The sequence below is a fragment of the Macrotis lagotis genome, chromosome 5 (assembly GCF_037893015.1).
Source record: "Macrotis lagotis isolate mMagLag1 chromosome 5, bilby.v1.9.chrom.fasta, whole genome shotgun sequence".
Classification (NCBI taxonomy): Eukaryota; Metazoa; Chordata; class Mammalia; order Peramelemorphia; family Peramelidae; genus Macrotis; species Macrotis lagotis.
Window position 1 is genome coordinate 26324593 of NC_133662.1, and position 18332 is coordinate 26342924.

Below are 18332 nucleotides of genomic sequence, written 5' to 3' on the forward strand. Positions count from 1 at the left end.
TTTGATTAGGGAGTTGAAGGTATTAATTAATGACTAACAATTTTTGAGGAGAAATACTCTGAAAAATTTGAGGGAAGAATTATTTCAAGAAAACTCACAAACCAAGTGGGTTTAGGAAGTTATGATAGTGGATAGCTGCTATTCTGCGGGGAGATGGTACAAGGAACTCAGTTTTCAGTAGACCCTGCATATGCATTAACCCCAATATAATTTTTTGCCTTAAGAAATTAATTTCTATGCTATGTGAGAAAGCCTATATTAAAAATGCTGCTATACTGTGATCATAGGTTGGTCTGTTTGTCTTTATCTCTTCCTCTCCAGACCTGTGATTTCATCTGCAAAGGAAACTCTTTGATGTGAATGCATCTGGTGTATGTGTGGGGGTATCTGTGTGTTGTATGTGTGTATATTGTACTATATGACATTCTATGGAATAATATAGTTTAATATGGGCATTGCCACATTTCACATATATCAGTGACACATAAGCACAGTAAAATGAATCATGGCATACAAAATTTTAATGTGTTGCTAAAAAAATCTTCTTTCATTTCAATCTTGACTTGAAATTTTAAACTAAATATCAGGGGTTTTTCAAAGAGAACTTCTCTAGAGAAACTTGAAAATAGGTTACCCCAGTTGGATGTTAAGTACTGACTTATTTTATGAAGGAGCCTACAAGTTTCTTACCTAAATGCTTTTGCAAGAAAGCTAATGAAGCCTTGTTGCTTAGATCAATGGCTACATTTGAATCAATCTGTCCTTTTAATGTGAATATGTATCCAATTATTTTACCAGTCACAAAAGTAAAGTCAGGAAAGTTCTGATGGACTGATCCCCTGGATGGGAAAAAAGACAGAGAAATGATTACATGGTAGAAGAGGAGAACTCATGTGAATTAATTGTGCAGCATGTTAAGGTAATGTAATGATTGCTACATAACTCTGACTGACAGCATGGTCCAAGTGAGACCCAAATTATGAATCTGATGTTCTCAGCTACTGGATTTCATAACCATAGTTGTGTCAAAACAAGTGCCTTTGGTTGGGGGGGGGGGATGTGGGGAGACCTGCCTGTGATCTTCTGAGGATGGCAGACTCCTGAGCTTGCCAGTTCTGAGCTGTACTGGCTTAAACTTATGTCCTCAGATGAAACCAATTGGAGCTCCTGGCTCATTCAGTAGTGAGTTAATGAGTCAACTCCTTATATCTGGCCAGGCAGAGAAAAAAATAGGAAATTCAATCTTGAAAGGTGGGGGAGAAGGAGCATACATTTATTAACCACCTACTATACACCAGGTACTCTGTTAGATGGTTTACAAAAACTTCACCTGATCCTCACAACCACCTTGGGATGTAGGTACTATTATTTCCATTTTATATATGAGGAAACTGAAGTAGACAGAAATTAAGTGACTTATCCAAGTACATACAGCTAGAAAGTGTCTGAGGCAGGATTTAACTCATATCTTCCTAACTTCAGGCCCAGCACACTATCCACTTCATCATCTAGCTGCTGATAGGGGAACAGACAGCTAAAGAGACACAGGCATAGATCGATTGATCATTTGATTGATAGATTGATAGACAATAGATTAAAAAGACTGGCAGAAGGACAGAAAGATAGAGAGGTAGATAGATATTAGATGATAAATGATAGAAATGATAGATGAGAGAAAAACAGGTGATAGAGACAGACAGATAGATAAATAGATAATAAATGCCTTTGTTCATAAGGGATGAGAAAATTAGAATGACTGAATGTAAACCTTAGCTCCCCTTTGAGAAAACTCAAAATGCTCTGACCTGCAGATATATGTTGCAATAAAATGTTTCCCTCTGAAAGAACTGAAATACCCACACTATATTATAAACTTATTCAATGGCATCTTGACAAGCTAAATGTAATGATCAAAGAGTGTGGTAGCACACAGTATGATAGAGTCTAAAATTTAGGAGATCAAAGTTCTAGACATGGCCCTGGAAAGCAGTCAAATAATTACTATATCCTGAAAAAAAATTTTTCCCTTGTACCTAAAAGATAACCAGGATGATGCTGAAGAGAGAGCATTTCTAATAACAATATGGGATGTTGTCCTTCATTCTCAAAGAAGGCCATGACATCAGGAAGGTGATACCATGACTAGCACATGAATTGGATTTGAATGAGGGGATACTATACTAATTCACCAGCCTCACTTTCTCCTTCAGAACCATCTCAGTCCAGTGGCCATATATGAATCAGGACAATTGGAGATGGCCCTGGATGTCAGGCAGTTAGGGCTAAGAGACTTGCCCCAAGGTCACACAGCTAGTAAATGTCAAATGTCTGAGGCAGAATTAGAATTCCTCCTGACTCCAAAGCCTCTATCCACTGTGCCACCTAGCTCCCATATAATGATAATAACTGTGGAAGCAGTACCTTTTAAGTTTCTTCAAAATTCATTTCAAAGATCACCTACCAAATAAATTAGGCAGGAAAAAAAAACAAAATAACCTACCCCTAAACATTTACTTGGACCTATAGAAGGCAACTTTATACCAAAAGGGAAGTATGCTAATTAAAGAACTATTTAAAATCTCAAAATGTGATATCCATGGGTCCGACAATTTCAAAAAGAATTGTCTCCATTGTTAACATTGCTTTATTACTGAAATGCAGGCTTGTACATTGAAGGCAGTCATTTGGCCTGCTCAGTTAGATGTTTTTGGTCTCTATTTCCTAGAAAAATTGAGAATTAGAGGAGCTAAATTAGAGACCTCTTCTCCATTCCGTTCTTGAATAGGAGTCTTCCTGCTTTGAACATTGGCTAAACTGTCACATGAATATTTGCTTGTACTTTTGCCAGAAGGTTTTTTTGTAGCCTTGGCATTTCACCAAGATTCCTGGCTCATCTCAGATATTTATTTCTTTGTTGATCTCAATCTTACCTCTCAACATGCTATAGATTCACCAAGAGATGAAGACCAAGGCTAAATTAGCCCTTAGAATTACTTACTATTATAATCAGAATGCATCCTGCCATCTTTCCTCTAATCTAACTGTTCAGAATGCATCCTGCTGCCATCTTCCCTCTAATCCAACTGTTCAATTTAAAGAGATCTATATTTCTGTGGATTACAATTTCCATAACAGTCTTTAAAATTAGGTACAATTGAGATGGTATTATTGCTATACTAGGAAATAGGACTCAGTGAGAGTTCATGGCCCTTACACATGGCTTTTCTCTGGTACATTTGCTTCTGTCTGGATAGCCTGTGTGATTTCCTGGGAAAATAGTGAACATGGAATTAGGAGACCTGGTTCTTTTTCAGTTAATAAGTAGCTATGTGACCTGGTACAGATCAATTAATCCCTGGGATTCAGTATCCTTATCTGCAAAATGGAAGTGGTAGCAGGAGAGTGGGGAAGGATATATGATGACTTCTAAGTACTCTCTATTTTTTGTGCATCTATTATTTTGTGCATTTTTCTTCTTTTTCTTCCTTCTTTGGTCCATGATTTAATTGGTATATAGAGCTGAGGAAAAGTCCTAATGCTGAATCGCATTTGTTCTGGGTAGTTTTAGGAGAATTTCCTAGTGACACAAAGAGTTTGTGGTTACTAACATGTGATGCTAGGTTATCCATATATATATATATATATATATATACACCATGTGACCTTTCATCCTATGATTCTGATACATGAAATAAGTTTTATTTTTGTGGGCTTCTTTAACATTTTAATACTCCTTTATAATTATTTCATTGGGGAAAATAGTTTCCTTAACTATCATTTTCTATTGAAAATATAGGGTGATACTATATATTAGATTAAATTTGATAAAACCCAAATAAATGTCTACTATAATCTAATGGTTAACATCTAGATAGATGACAGATGACAGCTAAGTGGAACAAATGTTGGGCCCTGGAGTCAAGAAGATCTGAGGTCAAATTAAACCTTAAGACACTCACTGGCAGTATGACCATGGAAAAGTCACTTGCCCCAGTTTGCCTCAGTTTCCTCATCTGTAAAATGAGCTGGAGAAGGAAATGGCAAATCCCGCCAGAATCTTTGCCAAGAAAACCACAAAAAAGGAATCATAAAGAGTCAAAAATGACTGAAAAAATGACTAGACAATAAAAATGTTTAGGTACCTATCTAATCTGGGTATCATTCAGAATAACATTCAGAATAAAATATATCTTAATGCAAAATGTAATTTGTATTACAAAAATTTATATTTACTTCTAAAAGCATCTAGATCTTGATTTTTTCTTTTATCTTTTCCCTTAATCAACAAAAGATGGAGTCTTAACAACTGGTAAAATACTAGAATTCTGCTATGGTTATCAATGTAACTTAAAAGTTTTACATTTTTGTTTTTCCCTCCCAAGTTTAAAGTTTTCTGTTATATGAAATCAAATAAAACTGTTTAGTAATTACTTTATCATGATCATTTTTCTTTAATACTTACTTAATTGTAATCATTTTTCTTTCTCTATCAGGTAAGTAGAATTTTCTCATTTTCATGACATTTTCTGCAGTCTGGAATCTTTCAGAATTGATAAAGAAGAGAGGTTGGGGAACTCTACTGTACAATTCATCACTTAAAGGAACCATCCATGCATCCAGGGCAATACCACATCTGGGAATATTTGATTGACAATAAAACAAGTACAAGATTTTACACCTTAATGAACAAGAGTCAGTTCAGAATTCCATTATGGTCTTAGTGTTAGGAAACAAGTGTGATTTTAATGACATTGGTGTTACATTTAGTAAGATACATTATTATTTACTTTGTAATTGGGAGATAGAAGCTTACCTCCCTCTTCGGGCTAATCAAACCATGTCATGGCTTGAATCATTAGCATTTATAGAATTCATAACTATTCACAATTAACATATTTATTCACACAATTATCAATTCTGAAAAAAAGCTAGGAGGGACCTCGGAATTCTCTCATCCTTCATATTTTATAGGAGATATTGATTTGGTGATTTGTCCAAGGATCTTTAAGTTAGTGGTAGAGCTGAAAGGAAGAATCCTAATATCTTGATTCCTAGTTCACAATCATCTTCATCTTTTAGAAAAGGTCTTTTAAGCATTAAAATAAATAATTTTCATTGAGAAACCATTATAGGATTGAAAATAGTTGATGGAAATTTTACTATCCATAATGAGAATCTGTGAATATTGAGGTGATTTTTAAGGAAAAGAACTGTTATTGAGAATACATACATTAAATGTGCAATTGACTCTGTAGGGGACCCATCCCTTTATCTGAATGGATTGGTGTTTACAGGAAAGAGTATGAAGTTAATATTGTAGCTTGATCCTGACTTTGACTGACTGAAAACTGAGATTTAGTTTCCTCATTTGCAAAATAAGTTAGACAGGAAAGACTGTGATATATTGATGGGAGAAGAAGCCCCTCAGAAAATATTGTATGTCTATTCTACAGTCAAGCCCAATAAGTTAACTATCTGCACTGAACAACTCTTTAGAATTTTCTAGCTAGCATGGCAGTTGCTGAAGAAGAGAGAACTGAACTGAAATTAAAACCGTTTTCTTACCTGGCTGTTTTTCAATCCCTTCCCGATTAAGTAAATGGGGAAATTTACTTCTAAGTAATATGATAAATCCTAAACTGGGCTTCTGGCCATTTGTTAGGTGACACAGTTTAACTGAGAGATTCAGGGAAAGATAGTCCAAGCTGATATAATCTAGTTGAGAAGACTTCTGAAGATTTTTGAAAAACAGGGAACAGAAAAATCTAACAAAAAGTCAAAAAGTAGATGTGATTTGAGCATAAGATCCTGTCCTTTCTGGTGCAGACTGAGGAGATTTTCATTAACCAATGACTGAGAGGAACCTAGTTGAGAAACTCATTGAAACAAGTTTCACTTATTGAGGATGGTGAGGATGAATGCAGCCTTCTCTGCAAGGATGAGGCTTACCTCATTACATAGGACCAATAGATTGAAGGACTTAAGTGAGTTGCAAATTCTGGTTTTGAAGTGTTTTCTTAGGGACTAGAGCTAAATCACATAAGGAGAAAGAAAAAAAACCAGACAGAATTGGCCTTTCTCATGTTGGGGTAAAGCTTATCAGTCAGAACCCCCTGAGGAAAAAAGCTGTAACCACAGAATCCCTACTTGTCTTGTACAAGGTAGTAGATAACCAAAAATAGAGTTCATGGTCAACTGAAGCTGGCAGAGGGCCACAAAGAGCAACATTTAGAGGAGAAAAGTGGAAAGTCATTCTTGTTAGAGAATAGCAGAGCTCAACACACAGTGGAGAGCAGTGAGGAAAGCAATGTGCCAGTGACATCAGTGGAAGACACCATAGGTTTGCAGTTTGAAGGTTTAAGTTGTCCCTTTCATGGATGCCCTTACAAAAGTAGCCTTTCCAATGAATGTGGGTGTACTTGTGAGAGATGTGATTCAAAGTTTGGGGGACAGAAGAGAAATGCTTTATCATTTACTTTATTTGCATGACTATTTAAATCCCATTATTATGAATTGAATGTGAACTAGCTCACCATTAAAAAATAAAAGTAAAACACATTGGGGGAGGGGAGCTCATTAACTATAGATTTAAAAGAATTCTGACCTACAAACTGTCTGGAACCTAGATAGAGTTAACTGGATGGACTCAATTGAGTCCATCTACAAGCACAAATCCAACTTACTGTCATGGATTATAGAGATTTGAAGGGGCCTCTTGGAGGCTACAAAGTTCAACTCCCTCATTTTATAGATGAAGAAACTGAAGTAAAATTGGTTAAATTCCTTCCTAAGGGTTGCTGAACTAATCTAAGTAGAATTGGAACTCAGTTCTTGTTAACTCAAATTTAAATACCCTATAACCCCCATGCCTCCCCAACTTTAAAATATAAAGTGTTTTAAAATTTTAAATATACATGTATAAGATAAGCATTAGATTACTCTTTCTCACCCCTCATTCATTCTAAAACCAAAGAACAAATAACATTAAGGATGAACTATTCCCTGGGTTAAACAGCAGAGAAAGTTAAGAAAGAATGCTGAACAACATTTTTAGGGTACATAAGAATGGGCTACATAAAGAAACCCCTGTTCAGGATGCTTTCCATAGAGCACTGAATAAAGACTACAAAACTTTATCCCTTGCATGATAATTAAAATTAAATCATACCATTAAAAAAACCCAACATTGCCTTCTTGTTTTATTTCCTTACTTGAATCTTTGGTCTTGACTGAGAGACTGAATAGTTGTGGCTCCACCAAAGGAATGTCCCATTACTGCTATTTTATTTTCATCAATAGTACCCTGTGCAGAAAGCATGATAGAAACAGCTTTTATAAGATGTCATTGAAGTATGACTTCATTATATCATACTCATAAAATCATTCATTGAATAAGCATCAACTTGATTTCTTATTAGAATTAAAAAAATTGAAGACTTATGAGAATACCTGATCTGCTTTTACTTTCTTACTTCAACTTATTTAGTGATTTCATCTCTAAAGCTTCCCATGAGTTCAATAATTATCCCAAATATCTATAATAAGGTGTAATACTTTCCTAGATGCTAGCTTACATTTAACTTTGAATCATAATGTAAGATTCCATCTATTCCTTCTCCCCCCAACACACACACACACACACACACACACACACACACACACACTGTACACACCCTTTTCCCTTCTCACATTTCCTTATTTTTGATGAAGGCAACACAATCCATATATAATTGCCCAGATGGAAGGTGATGGAAGGTGGTATCTATTAACAGGAAAATATTATTCTCTCTCACCACCATATCTTATCAGTTTCCAATGTTTATTGATTCTGTCTCCACATCTCTCACTTCCAGATCTTGCTCTTCTCTCACAGCCCCCATATTCATTCAAACTGATTCTCTTCCCTCAGCAATCTGGACTATTGGGTGGTACACTGGATAGAGTGCCAGACCTGGAGTCAGGAAGATTTCTCTTAGTGAGTTAAAGTCTGACCTCAGAACCTCAGACACTTGCTATCTGTGTTACCCTGAGCAAATCACTTAACTTTGTTTGCCTCAATTTCCTCATCTGTAAAATGAGATAGAGAAGGAAATGGGAAACCAGGAAAACCCCAAATTAGGTCACAAGGAGTTCATTTTAACTGAAAAATGAACAATTCCTCAACTATCTATTCTCAGATAGATGCTAAAATCATTTTCATAAAGTAAAGGTGTTACCATGCAACCCTCCCATCCCCCATTCAAGAATCTTCAGTAGCTTTTAATTGCTTTTAGGCTCAAATACCAACTCTTCACTTTGGAATTTAAAACCCTGCACAGTCTTGCTCCAACCTGGTTTTTTTCAATGTAGTTCATATTATTTCCCTTTAATTATTTTACTTGCTGTTCCTTGATCTTCCATAACTACATGTCCCCCATGTAATCACCCTTCTCATGCCTCTGCCTCTCATTGCCCTTGGTTTTCCTTCAAGGCTCAGTTCAGACACTGAAGATACCTTTCTTCATTGCCAAGAAAGTCCCAGATGAGATCACAAAGAGTCAGACATGATTAATTTAAAAACCAACTGAACTCAGATGTATGCCCCTGCCCTTATCTTTCCTTTGAGCTCAAGTACACCATCTTTAATTGTTTATTGGTTTTTTCCATCAAAGTATCTCACTTGTGTCTCCAACTTAGCTGAAATTATTAGAACTTACTGACAAATGAATTTGTCAACTTCCAAATTTATTTGAATGTGAAAATTTTTATTTAATTAAAATTATCTAAATTTATTAAAAATGAAAATTATCTACTCTTACTATAAACTGAAATTACTTTCTACCTTAAACTCAAACTTCCTCCTAATTTCCCTTTTTCTGTTAAGGGAAGGCATTATAGTCTTGACTATCACCACCAAGATTTGTAAACTTGGAGTCATCTCTGAATTTTCACTTTATTTTCCCTTCTACTGCACCTCCTTTCTAATCTAATTAGTTGCCAAACCTTAGATTTCCATTTTCACATGATCTATTACCTTCTTTCCATTTACATGTCTACATGTTTCCTGTTGGTTCAGGATGACAACTCAAACCCTGACTATTATTAATTAGACTCTCCATTTTGAGGTCCCACACACTCTATACTCTGTCCTTCAGAGAGCTGCCACAATCATCATCCTAAAACACAGGTCTGATCATGTCATTCAGAAAGCTGAAGGTTTTTATTACTAACTCTAGGGGAAAAGATCCATAATCTGATTTTCAGCTTTCCATATATTTCCCTTCAAACAATTTACAAAATAGCTAACTGGTCCCAGAATTCTATTTCCTGCCCTTGCATTTGTATAATGCACTTACTTCTAATTCAATCCAATTCATCAGGTTCCTAGTATAAGCTGAGTGTGCAAGTACTGTTTAAATATCTATTATGAGAGGCAGTATGATGTAATGGATAGAAAGCCTGTTTCAAAAACATTTTTTGGTTTTCAGTCATTTCATTCATATCCAGTTTTTGTGACTCTATTTGAGATTTTCTTGGCAAAGATACTAGATACAACAAGGTTAAGTGACTTGCCAGGATCACACTACTAGAATGTATCTGAGATCAGATTTGAACTCAGGAAGATGAGTCTTACCACTGTGCCACCAAACTTCCCCCTCAAAAATATGAAGACCCAGATTAAACTTCTACCTTTAGTACTGGATGGGTAAAACTGACCCTGAGGTAGATAGTAGCGCTTGTGATAATTCTCTAAGATTATAAATTGCAGAGAAGATCCTCTGGCATTAGTAGAGGGAGTTTTCTATGCTGTTAGCTTTTTAAAAACAGGAGTTATTTTTATATTTCTTTGTAACCTGAGCATTTAGCATAGTATCTAACCTGAGCATTTAGCATAGTATCTGACAAAGTAGGAGCTTAATTAATGGTTGCTGACTTACTGACTCAGTCACTTATACAAGTGAAATCACAAGTCCAATCTCTAACCTCTATCCAGGTAATGTGATGATATATGATATTGGCCTCCTTCAGGTTCCATAAACAAGGCACTCCATCTCTCGGCTCTGGGCATTTTCTCTGGCTCTCCCCTCTGCCTCCCTCATCTCTGCCAACTGACTTCACTGTTTTTTTTCAAGTCTCAAATAAAATCCCATCCTCTACAGGAAGCTTTTCCCAACCCCTCTAAATTATAAAAGAAGAGATCCTTTACTTTTTAAATTATTTCCTATTTATCATGTATATACCTTGTCTTTATATACTTGTTTACCTGTTGCCTCCCTCATTGGATTGCAAACTCCTTGAGTCCAAAACACCACTATTTAAAGTCTCTTGCCTTTTTTTGGTTCCCCAGTGCTTAGCACAGAACCTGACATAATAAGTGTTTATAGAGTGAATGAAATTTTTTTAAGAAAAGGAAAGTTGACTTTATTGCCTCACCTTTAGTTGACGCAAGTCAAATGTGGAATTCAAAACATTCTTCACTGTTTTTCCCTGGTTAATATCAAGGATCAAAGAAAGAGCTTTAGAGCATTCTTTTGCTCTTTGAAGTACCTAGACATGGATATAAGAAGTAAACAGTACTGTTTCACATAAATTGAATAATATAGAAACTTTAATTCTTTGCTTGTGATTCAGGAAAAATAATGGAGTCACAAAATTGATCTTTTCTAAATAATGTGATTATTTGTTTGATAGTGAAGAAAAAACTAGCTTTGTGGAACCTATCAAATTATTGTCTAACAAGCTTCAGAAATTAAAGTGCCTCATATACACCTATATAAAATTACTTATCCTCTTAGGAAGGAGAAAGGGGAAAAAGAGGAGAAAACATTTTGCACTCAAATATGCAAAAATCTTAAAATATCTTTTAAAATTATCTTGTAAAATCATTCTTATCATTCTTTACATATAAGTGGATGAAAATAAAATACCATTAAAATTAAATAAAATTAGAGTGCCTGGTGCAACAAATAAGAGGTAATGTGGTTTATTGGAAAAAGTCAGTCACAGAGTCAAGAAAACCTGAATTTGTGTCTTCACTCTGACTTATATTGACTGTGTGACTAATAACAAGTCATTTTATCTCTTAGTGTTCCAGGCAACTTGTAACTAAGTATCAGTTCGCTGATTTTCATTGGGGAGGGAGTTTCCATACATAGATAACACAGGTCTAGACTTCATCAGAAAAATCCTTACAAGTATGGTACCATCTGCCAGGATTTTAGTTATTTTTTTTATATTATAAAATGGAAATTTTAGAAGCAGTCCTGAGATTTGGTCATAGAGAAGAAGAATTGGGACCACAGCCTGAATGTTGGCTATGAAAGTAAATTGCATGCCTATATGTTTTACTACATTGTACTTAGTTTCTCCCTGGAACATACCTGTTTATTCCGGGTGGCATAATCCTTATTCTGTGTACTAAGACTCTTATAACGAAGCCAGGATTTGTTATTTATTCCTACATCAAATTCATTTTGGAAGTAAAAAGTTGCTGATGCTGATTCATCTCTGTGACAGAGAAAAAGAATTATCCTATTTGCTTATTCTTCCCTTTCCCTCACATTAAATTTCCTTACTTCCATCTCAACCTTCTGTTCTTTTTTTTATTCTCTCTTTCATTCTAGTCTATAAAATTCCAATATGAAGACCTAATTTTTTGTTGTTTTTATAAAGATCCTCTGAACTAAAGGAAACTAGACATACCAGCCTAGGCAAACAAGAGATTAAATGATTTGCTCAGGGTCACAGAATTATTGTGTCTGATGCAGAGACTGAACTCAAGTATTCCTGAGTACTAAGTCCAATTATATAGTGTTCCATCCACTATACACACATCTTAAACTAGAATTGAAAATTCCCTCTCTAAGGTTCATTGAAAATCAGTGGTATCATGTTTCAAAATATTCATAGCACCTGTTTTTATAGTGGCAAATAACTGGAAATTGAGGGGATATCCATTATTTTGGGAATGGTTGAACAAGTTATGGTATATGAATGTTATGGAATTCTATTGTTCTGTAAGAAACCATAAATGGTCAAACTCTAGAGAAGCATGGAATGAATTACAGGAACTCATGCTGAGGCAAAGGGTCCAGAACCAAGACAATATTGTGCACATTAACAAAAACATTGTGGGTTGATCTACCTTGATGTATGTAGCTCCTATCAGCAGTTCATAGAGCTAGGACAACCCTAGGAGACTGGCTATGGACAATGCTATCCCCATCCAGAGGAAGAAAAACAAAACCAAAAATCCTTTCATTCACTTTTTTAAAAAATTCTCTTTTGTATTTCTATCCTATCTCATGGTTTTCTCTTTTCCCTTAATCCTAATTCCTCATACCGAAAATGACAAATCTGTAAACATGTTAAACACCAATGTGTATGTGCAATAGTCACCTGACTGTTCACCAACTGAAGGGAGGGGTGGGTGGGAAGGGAGTATGGAAGGAAATTATGTAACTTAAAAAGATTCATATACATGTGGATGAATGGTGAAAAATGTTCATAACATTTATTGGAAAAATAAAATATCAAATAAAAAGGCAGTAGAATGATTATAAACACCAAACATGCTTTTTTTTTCACTTGAAATTTTACAAAGTTTTGCATGCCAAAAAATTAATGCAGCCAATAAGAAAAATGTTAAATCAAAAATGTCCTTTTTATGTTGGCTAAAAAAGAAATCCCATAAAACAAATGACATTCACATACATACCTGTGTTCTACAGCAGCAACTATAAACCCATGAGATGCTAGTTCAATCCCAATAGCAGAATAAATTGTCCTTAAAAAACAGAAAGTTGATAGAGAACCAGTTATACTTGGGATAAGTGTAAGAATTCCTTAAATACCAAGGCACATAGCCTTAGGTAATAGCCACTGACACACACAAGGGCTCATTTAATTAAATGTTTGTCTCAGGATTTGTAGTTAGATGGTCATCCTGTGATAATGTTTATATGTATGTATACATACATCTTCGAACTTGTCGTCACTGGGTCTTGAAGTCCAAAATTCCCTCTCCTTGACCAGGAGTATATACAACATTACCCTGCCCTCTCACACATACTTAATCTGCTCATTAGTACTCCCAACCTTTTATTCATATTTTTTTTGGTCTTCCATTGAATCAGTGACCTCAAAGGTTCTCTTCTCATCCAACTCAGCCTGGGTGCCCACTTTCACTCATTTACTCTCACTGATGCTTGGAATAGTGGATACAGAGCCAGCCAAGAAGATCTGGTTCAAGTACCACCTCCAATGAATACTACTTGAATGACCCTGAGCAAATCACTTAATCTAAATTAAGAGTTTTAGGTCACTCTTCAAGACTCTAAGTTGCAGGCAAGGTGATGAATTTCATTGGTAGAGGGTTCCTTCTTCACCTAGTAATTCTGTATTTTGTATAAACTATGGCTTAGATCTTTTTGCTTCCTGAAGTTTCCATATTATCAATGTGACCAATTCCTAACCCTGAGTTATCCTATACCAAGTGATTTCTCTGCCACAAGAGCTTCAGATATTGTCAGTAAATGTTAAAAAATGGGGCAATTGTATGCACTAAAAACTATACTTCTACACCTCAACTGGTTATCTGCTGATAAATATTTTTAAAAATTCTTATTTGCACTCTATTTACACTTCCATAGCAGTCATTCCAAAAATTTTCCATTCTCCTCAAGTTAGCAATGCAAGGTCTGACATTCACTAGCTATATCACTTTAAAATAGCTATCAGATGACTTTATTAGGTGGAAACATCCAAGAGCATTTCATATCCTATAGAAAGCAAATACTAGAGAAGGAAATGGCAGTATCTTTGGGAAGAAAATCCCATAGACAGTGTTGGTATGATATGGTCTACAGGGTCATGAAGAGTTGGATGCCACTGAACAACAGTAGAGCAAAGCAATAAAATTATTGTATTTGAAGTTGAAGAGTCTGAGCATGATGCAGTGAACAAGACCAACCTTGGGATCAGAAAGTTCTGTCCGGATGCACAGAGGATATGTATAAGTCACACGATATTATATAAGTCACTAAAACTCTTGGCAGTCAAGCAACTTTCTAAATCTCTTAAGTTACAAAATGGTAGCTGACAGGAAATGGTAGAGATATTGTCCACAAGAAGAATTCCTTAGATCAGTGCATGATTGCATACCTCATTCTATAAAATGTATCTGCCATTCCATATGAAAAAATCTAGCTTATGATGCTTTAAGTTTATAAAGAACTTTACACTCATTATTTTATTTGAGGTTTACAGCATCATCAGTCCTCTAGAACTAAGATTGATTCTCACCTTAAAGAAAATTATGATGTCTACTGGAGCTATTTTTGTTTTGCTTAAAACCTTATGATCTTGGGAGCTGCTAGGTGATACAATGGAGAGAGCACTGGCCCTGGAGTCAGGAGGATCTGAGTTCAAATCCAGCATCAAAAACTTGATAATTACCTGGCTGTGTGACCTTGGGCAAATCACTTAACCTCATTGCCTCAAATAAATAAAATTTAAAAAGAAGTCTTATTATCTCCCTCAAAAGGAGGAAAGGTTGAAAGAAGAAGGAAGTGATTCTTTTTTTTTTTACAAGGCAATGGTGTTAAGTACTTGCCCAAGGTCAAACAGATAATTATTAGGTGTCTGAGGCTGCATTTGAACTCAAGTCTTCCTTACTCCAGGGCCAGTGCTCCATCTGCTGTGTCACCTAGCTGATCTGAAGGAAGTTATTCTGAGGGTCTGGTTACCTGGAGTGACAGATAGGCTCCCATCCATGTTTCCCCTCCTTCCTGGAAATTTCTTCATGCCATGGGGAAGGGGAGTAAACATAGTAGAACTGGCTTGAATCCCAACTCAAAAACCTTGAGTAACTTTCCATTGTATTTTTGCATAAATTACAAACGTAGTCTGGCATTTAAGGCCTTTTCCCAAATATTATAAAATGATTCCTTCTTGCATTTCAAGCCTTATTTTATACTACTACTACTACTACTACTACTACTACTACTACTACTATTACTACTACTACTCTCCTTCATAAACCCTGCAATCTAGCTGAGCTGTACAACTCAAGATTTCATCTTGCTAAGCACTTGTCATGGAAAGTTTTTCCTGACACATGGAATGTACTGTCTTCTCAATTATTCCTTTAAGATGGAGGTCAGGTAACACCTTTGTGAAGCCTTCCCTGATTACCTCCCCACCACCCTGAACACAGAGAGTTAATTGTCTCTACTTTTTTTCTGAGCTCCCTTTCCTGATGACTCTCCAAACTTCTGATACCATGACTTCTCATCCTAGAAAATCCCCTCAACTCTTGTGGCTTCTTCCTTTGACTGGTGAGTTCCTTGTGAAACCTCTATTTAGATGAACTTCCCAGGACTGTCATCTTTCACTCCTTTTCACATTCCTTTTCTGACCCTCATGACTTTGACACTATGCACCTCTGTGGGCATATTTCTCCCCCCACATGAACTTTCTATACTTTTTAACCCCCTTTTATGTATAATAATTCTCGAAGTGGTCCAGTGGATAGAGCACTGGGTCTCAAGTCAGGAAGTCATCTTCCTGAATTTAAATTCAATCTCTGACACTTACTAGCTGTGTGACCCTGGGGCAAGTCACTTCACTCTATTATCCTATAAAAGTGCTGGAGAAGGAAATGGCAAACTATTGCCAAGAACACCCTAAATGATGTCATGAAGAGTAGAACATGACTGAAAAAGTGACTGAGCAAGTAAATGAGAATGTATGCTTCTTGAGGGCAGAGACTGTCTTTTTTTTCTATATTTATATTGCCAACACATAACACAGTGCCTCTAGCATAGTTAGAAAATAATAAATACTTATTGATTTCACTCTCTTTGAAATACCCTCTTTTATACTTATGGGTGTATATGTTACATGGTATAAGTAGAATGAATACTCCAAGTATAGGGACTATTATTTTCTTCTTGATATCAATTATCACACCCTTGATTATAACACATATATTATAAATGTTATGCTAAATTCAATAGAGAAGACTTCATAATCAAATGGTAAATGATTACTGATTAAATCAGTACAGTATTGAACTTGAGACCATGCTGCTCCTTTATGAAAGGGAAAGAAGCAAAAGGTTGCTCTAAAAGAGGTCAGATTATTTTCCCAAGGATTACCTGAAAGCTCCTAGTCCATGAGAAAAAATAATCAGTGGGTATTTTTCTCCAGTCCTCAAAGGGGCATTCCAATTTGCAGGAGTTGTCACTGAACCTATAAGCAGAATAGGAATGTGTAACTTTCAGCTTTACTATGTGAAAGTTATCATTGATTTAATTTGTATTTCTTTAGTGCAAATTATGATTCATTGATATTTTTCTTATTGTTTTACTATTATATCTGTTACTAATTACAAACCCAGAAATAAGGGACATTTCAGACAGGTGGAAGAATTGAGTCTTGGGCTCTTTGCTGAGATCACATTATTACTGAATTTTTAATAAGATGAATTAGCAGGGCAGATAATTTACTAGTTCAAAGGTGAGTTATCTTCTAAAAGACCAAGCATTATTATATAATGGAGGATGGGTCAATGGGGTTCTACCCTTGGAGCATATATAATATTCTATGCCTGCTGACAATTCACAAGGAGACTTGGGGAATCTCTTCTAGAAATGCATAACAAATGATGGAGAGAATGCTATCTAGACTCTAAGAATTAACAGGAATTTTCTGTTAATTGTCATCTTCATAATAATGAAAATTCTTTTAACTAGCTACTGAGTTGGAATTGAATGCATATACATAAGGAAAGAAAAGAATCTCTTGTCTCCCTTAAAAGTCAATATTGGTTACCTTTCCCTTCCTTACCTGGTTACCACCATGTAGTCTTGAATGCTGATTGTGGTTAATTTTCTATCTCTATAGTGTTTATTTCTTTAAGTGAATGAATCACAGAGACAGAATAGACCAGACTATGATTTTGTGAGTTTGGAAAGTTTCCAGCAGTAAGAATCCATTGTAAAGTCTGCCAATACAATAGTTAAGTTAGGGAAAGAACAAGCTTTGAGGGGTGAACTCTGCAGCCAGTCCTAAGTCAATATGGCAGCCTGTACAGTGGTGCCAACAAGCAAGAGAATAACTTGTCCATCGGCTCGCTGCAACCATAAGTTAACTTAGTGTGAGGTGGAATTTTATAATAGCTGTTTTAAGTCTAAATCTACTATACCCAGAGACCAAAGTGGTAATTAGAAGAGTGTGTTCCTGATTTTGTACATTTGTGTATTCCCTAGTAAAAAAAAAATTTTCTTTGTAAAATCTATTTTATATCCACTGGTTATCAATAACATTGAAGAGTTATCAACTGTTCAGAATTTATATGGGGCACTAATCATGGAGGCAGTTGAGGAGGTATCAATTGAGTGATACTGATTGGGACACTTGGGACACTGGATGGGTACTTAAAAGCAATAGGGGGCAGCTAGGTGGTGCAGTGGATAAAGCACCGGCCCTGGACTCAGGAGTACCTGGGTTCAAATCGGGTCTCAGACACTTAATAATTACCTAGCTGTGTGGCCTTGGGCGGGCCACTTAACCCCATTTGCCTTGCAAAAAAAAATCCTAAAATCAATATCATAGAAGGACTCCATAGAATTTGTTTTGGTGGACAATGCATACTTGTTATAAGAATTGTATTTCATTTTTTAAAAAAAATATTCAATAAATGGGGCATTGGAAGTTTGCAAGAATTAGTCTTTTTAGACATGGCCAATGTGGTTATGTATTTTGCTTGACTATGCATGATTGTTTCATATCCTTTTTTTTCTTTTTCAAGTGGGAATATGGGAGAGGAAAGGTGATTTTTTTTTGCAAGGTAGTGAGGTTAAGTGATTTGCCTAAGGTTACACAGCTAGGTAATTAAGTGTCTGAGGCTGTATTTGAACTCAGGTCCTCCTGACTCCAGGGCCAGTACTCAATCTACTGCTCCACTTAACTGCCTCAAAAAGTGATTTTTTTAATTGGAAAAATTTAGAAATTAACTTTTTGAAACAACAAAGAAAAAAACAAAGTCCTTTAGGAGTAGCCCTAAAACCCTAAAGGAAGATAGAGTTCTAAATAGCCTTGCTTTGGGAAACAGATTTAGGTATGTGAATTGGGAGAGTTGCTCCAGGACCCCTAAATGTGCTACAGTTATTACCAAGTCTTGGACAAATCATAGCGGGCAAGTCATAAAATAAAGATGTTCAATAGTTGTATGTCTAATATTCTCAAATTTTCCAGGACCACTTCATCCTGTCCTTTTTTTTGCCCTTATCACAGTCACTTACTTGGAAAGACATCGTTTGGCATAGGAGAGACACATATTAGGGAAT

At 35.7% G+C, this 18332-nt stretch overlaps 1 protein-coding gene across 13 annotated transcripts in view; it reads right to left on the reverse strand.

The window, feature by feature from the left end:
• PLA2G7 (phospholipase A2 group VII) overlaps window positions 1-18332 on the reverse strand; it is a 65167-nt gene that overhangs the window by 1256 nt on the left and 45579 nt on the right. For all 13 annotated transcript variants that reach the window (XM_074237110.1, XM_074237121.1, XM_074237112.1 and 10 more), the window contains 7 exons: window positions 16140-16233; window positions 12698-12766; window positions 11361-11487; window positions 10414-10527; window positions 7212-7303; window positions 4463-4633; window positions 691-839 (listed from right to left, as the gene is read on the reverse strand). In XM_074237110.1, coding sequence (XP_074093211.1) covers window positions 691-839; window positions 4463-4633; window positions 7212-7303; window positions 10414-10527; window positions 11361-11487; window positions 12698-12766; window positions 16140-16233 — 816 coding nt within the window. The remainder of the gene's footprint in view (window positions 1-690; window positions 840-4462; window positions 4634-7211; window positions 7304-10413; window positions 10528-11360; window positions 11488-12697; window positions 12767-16139; window positions 16234-18332) is intronic.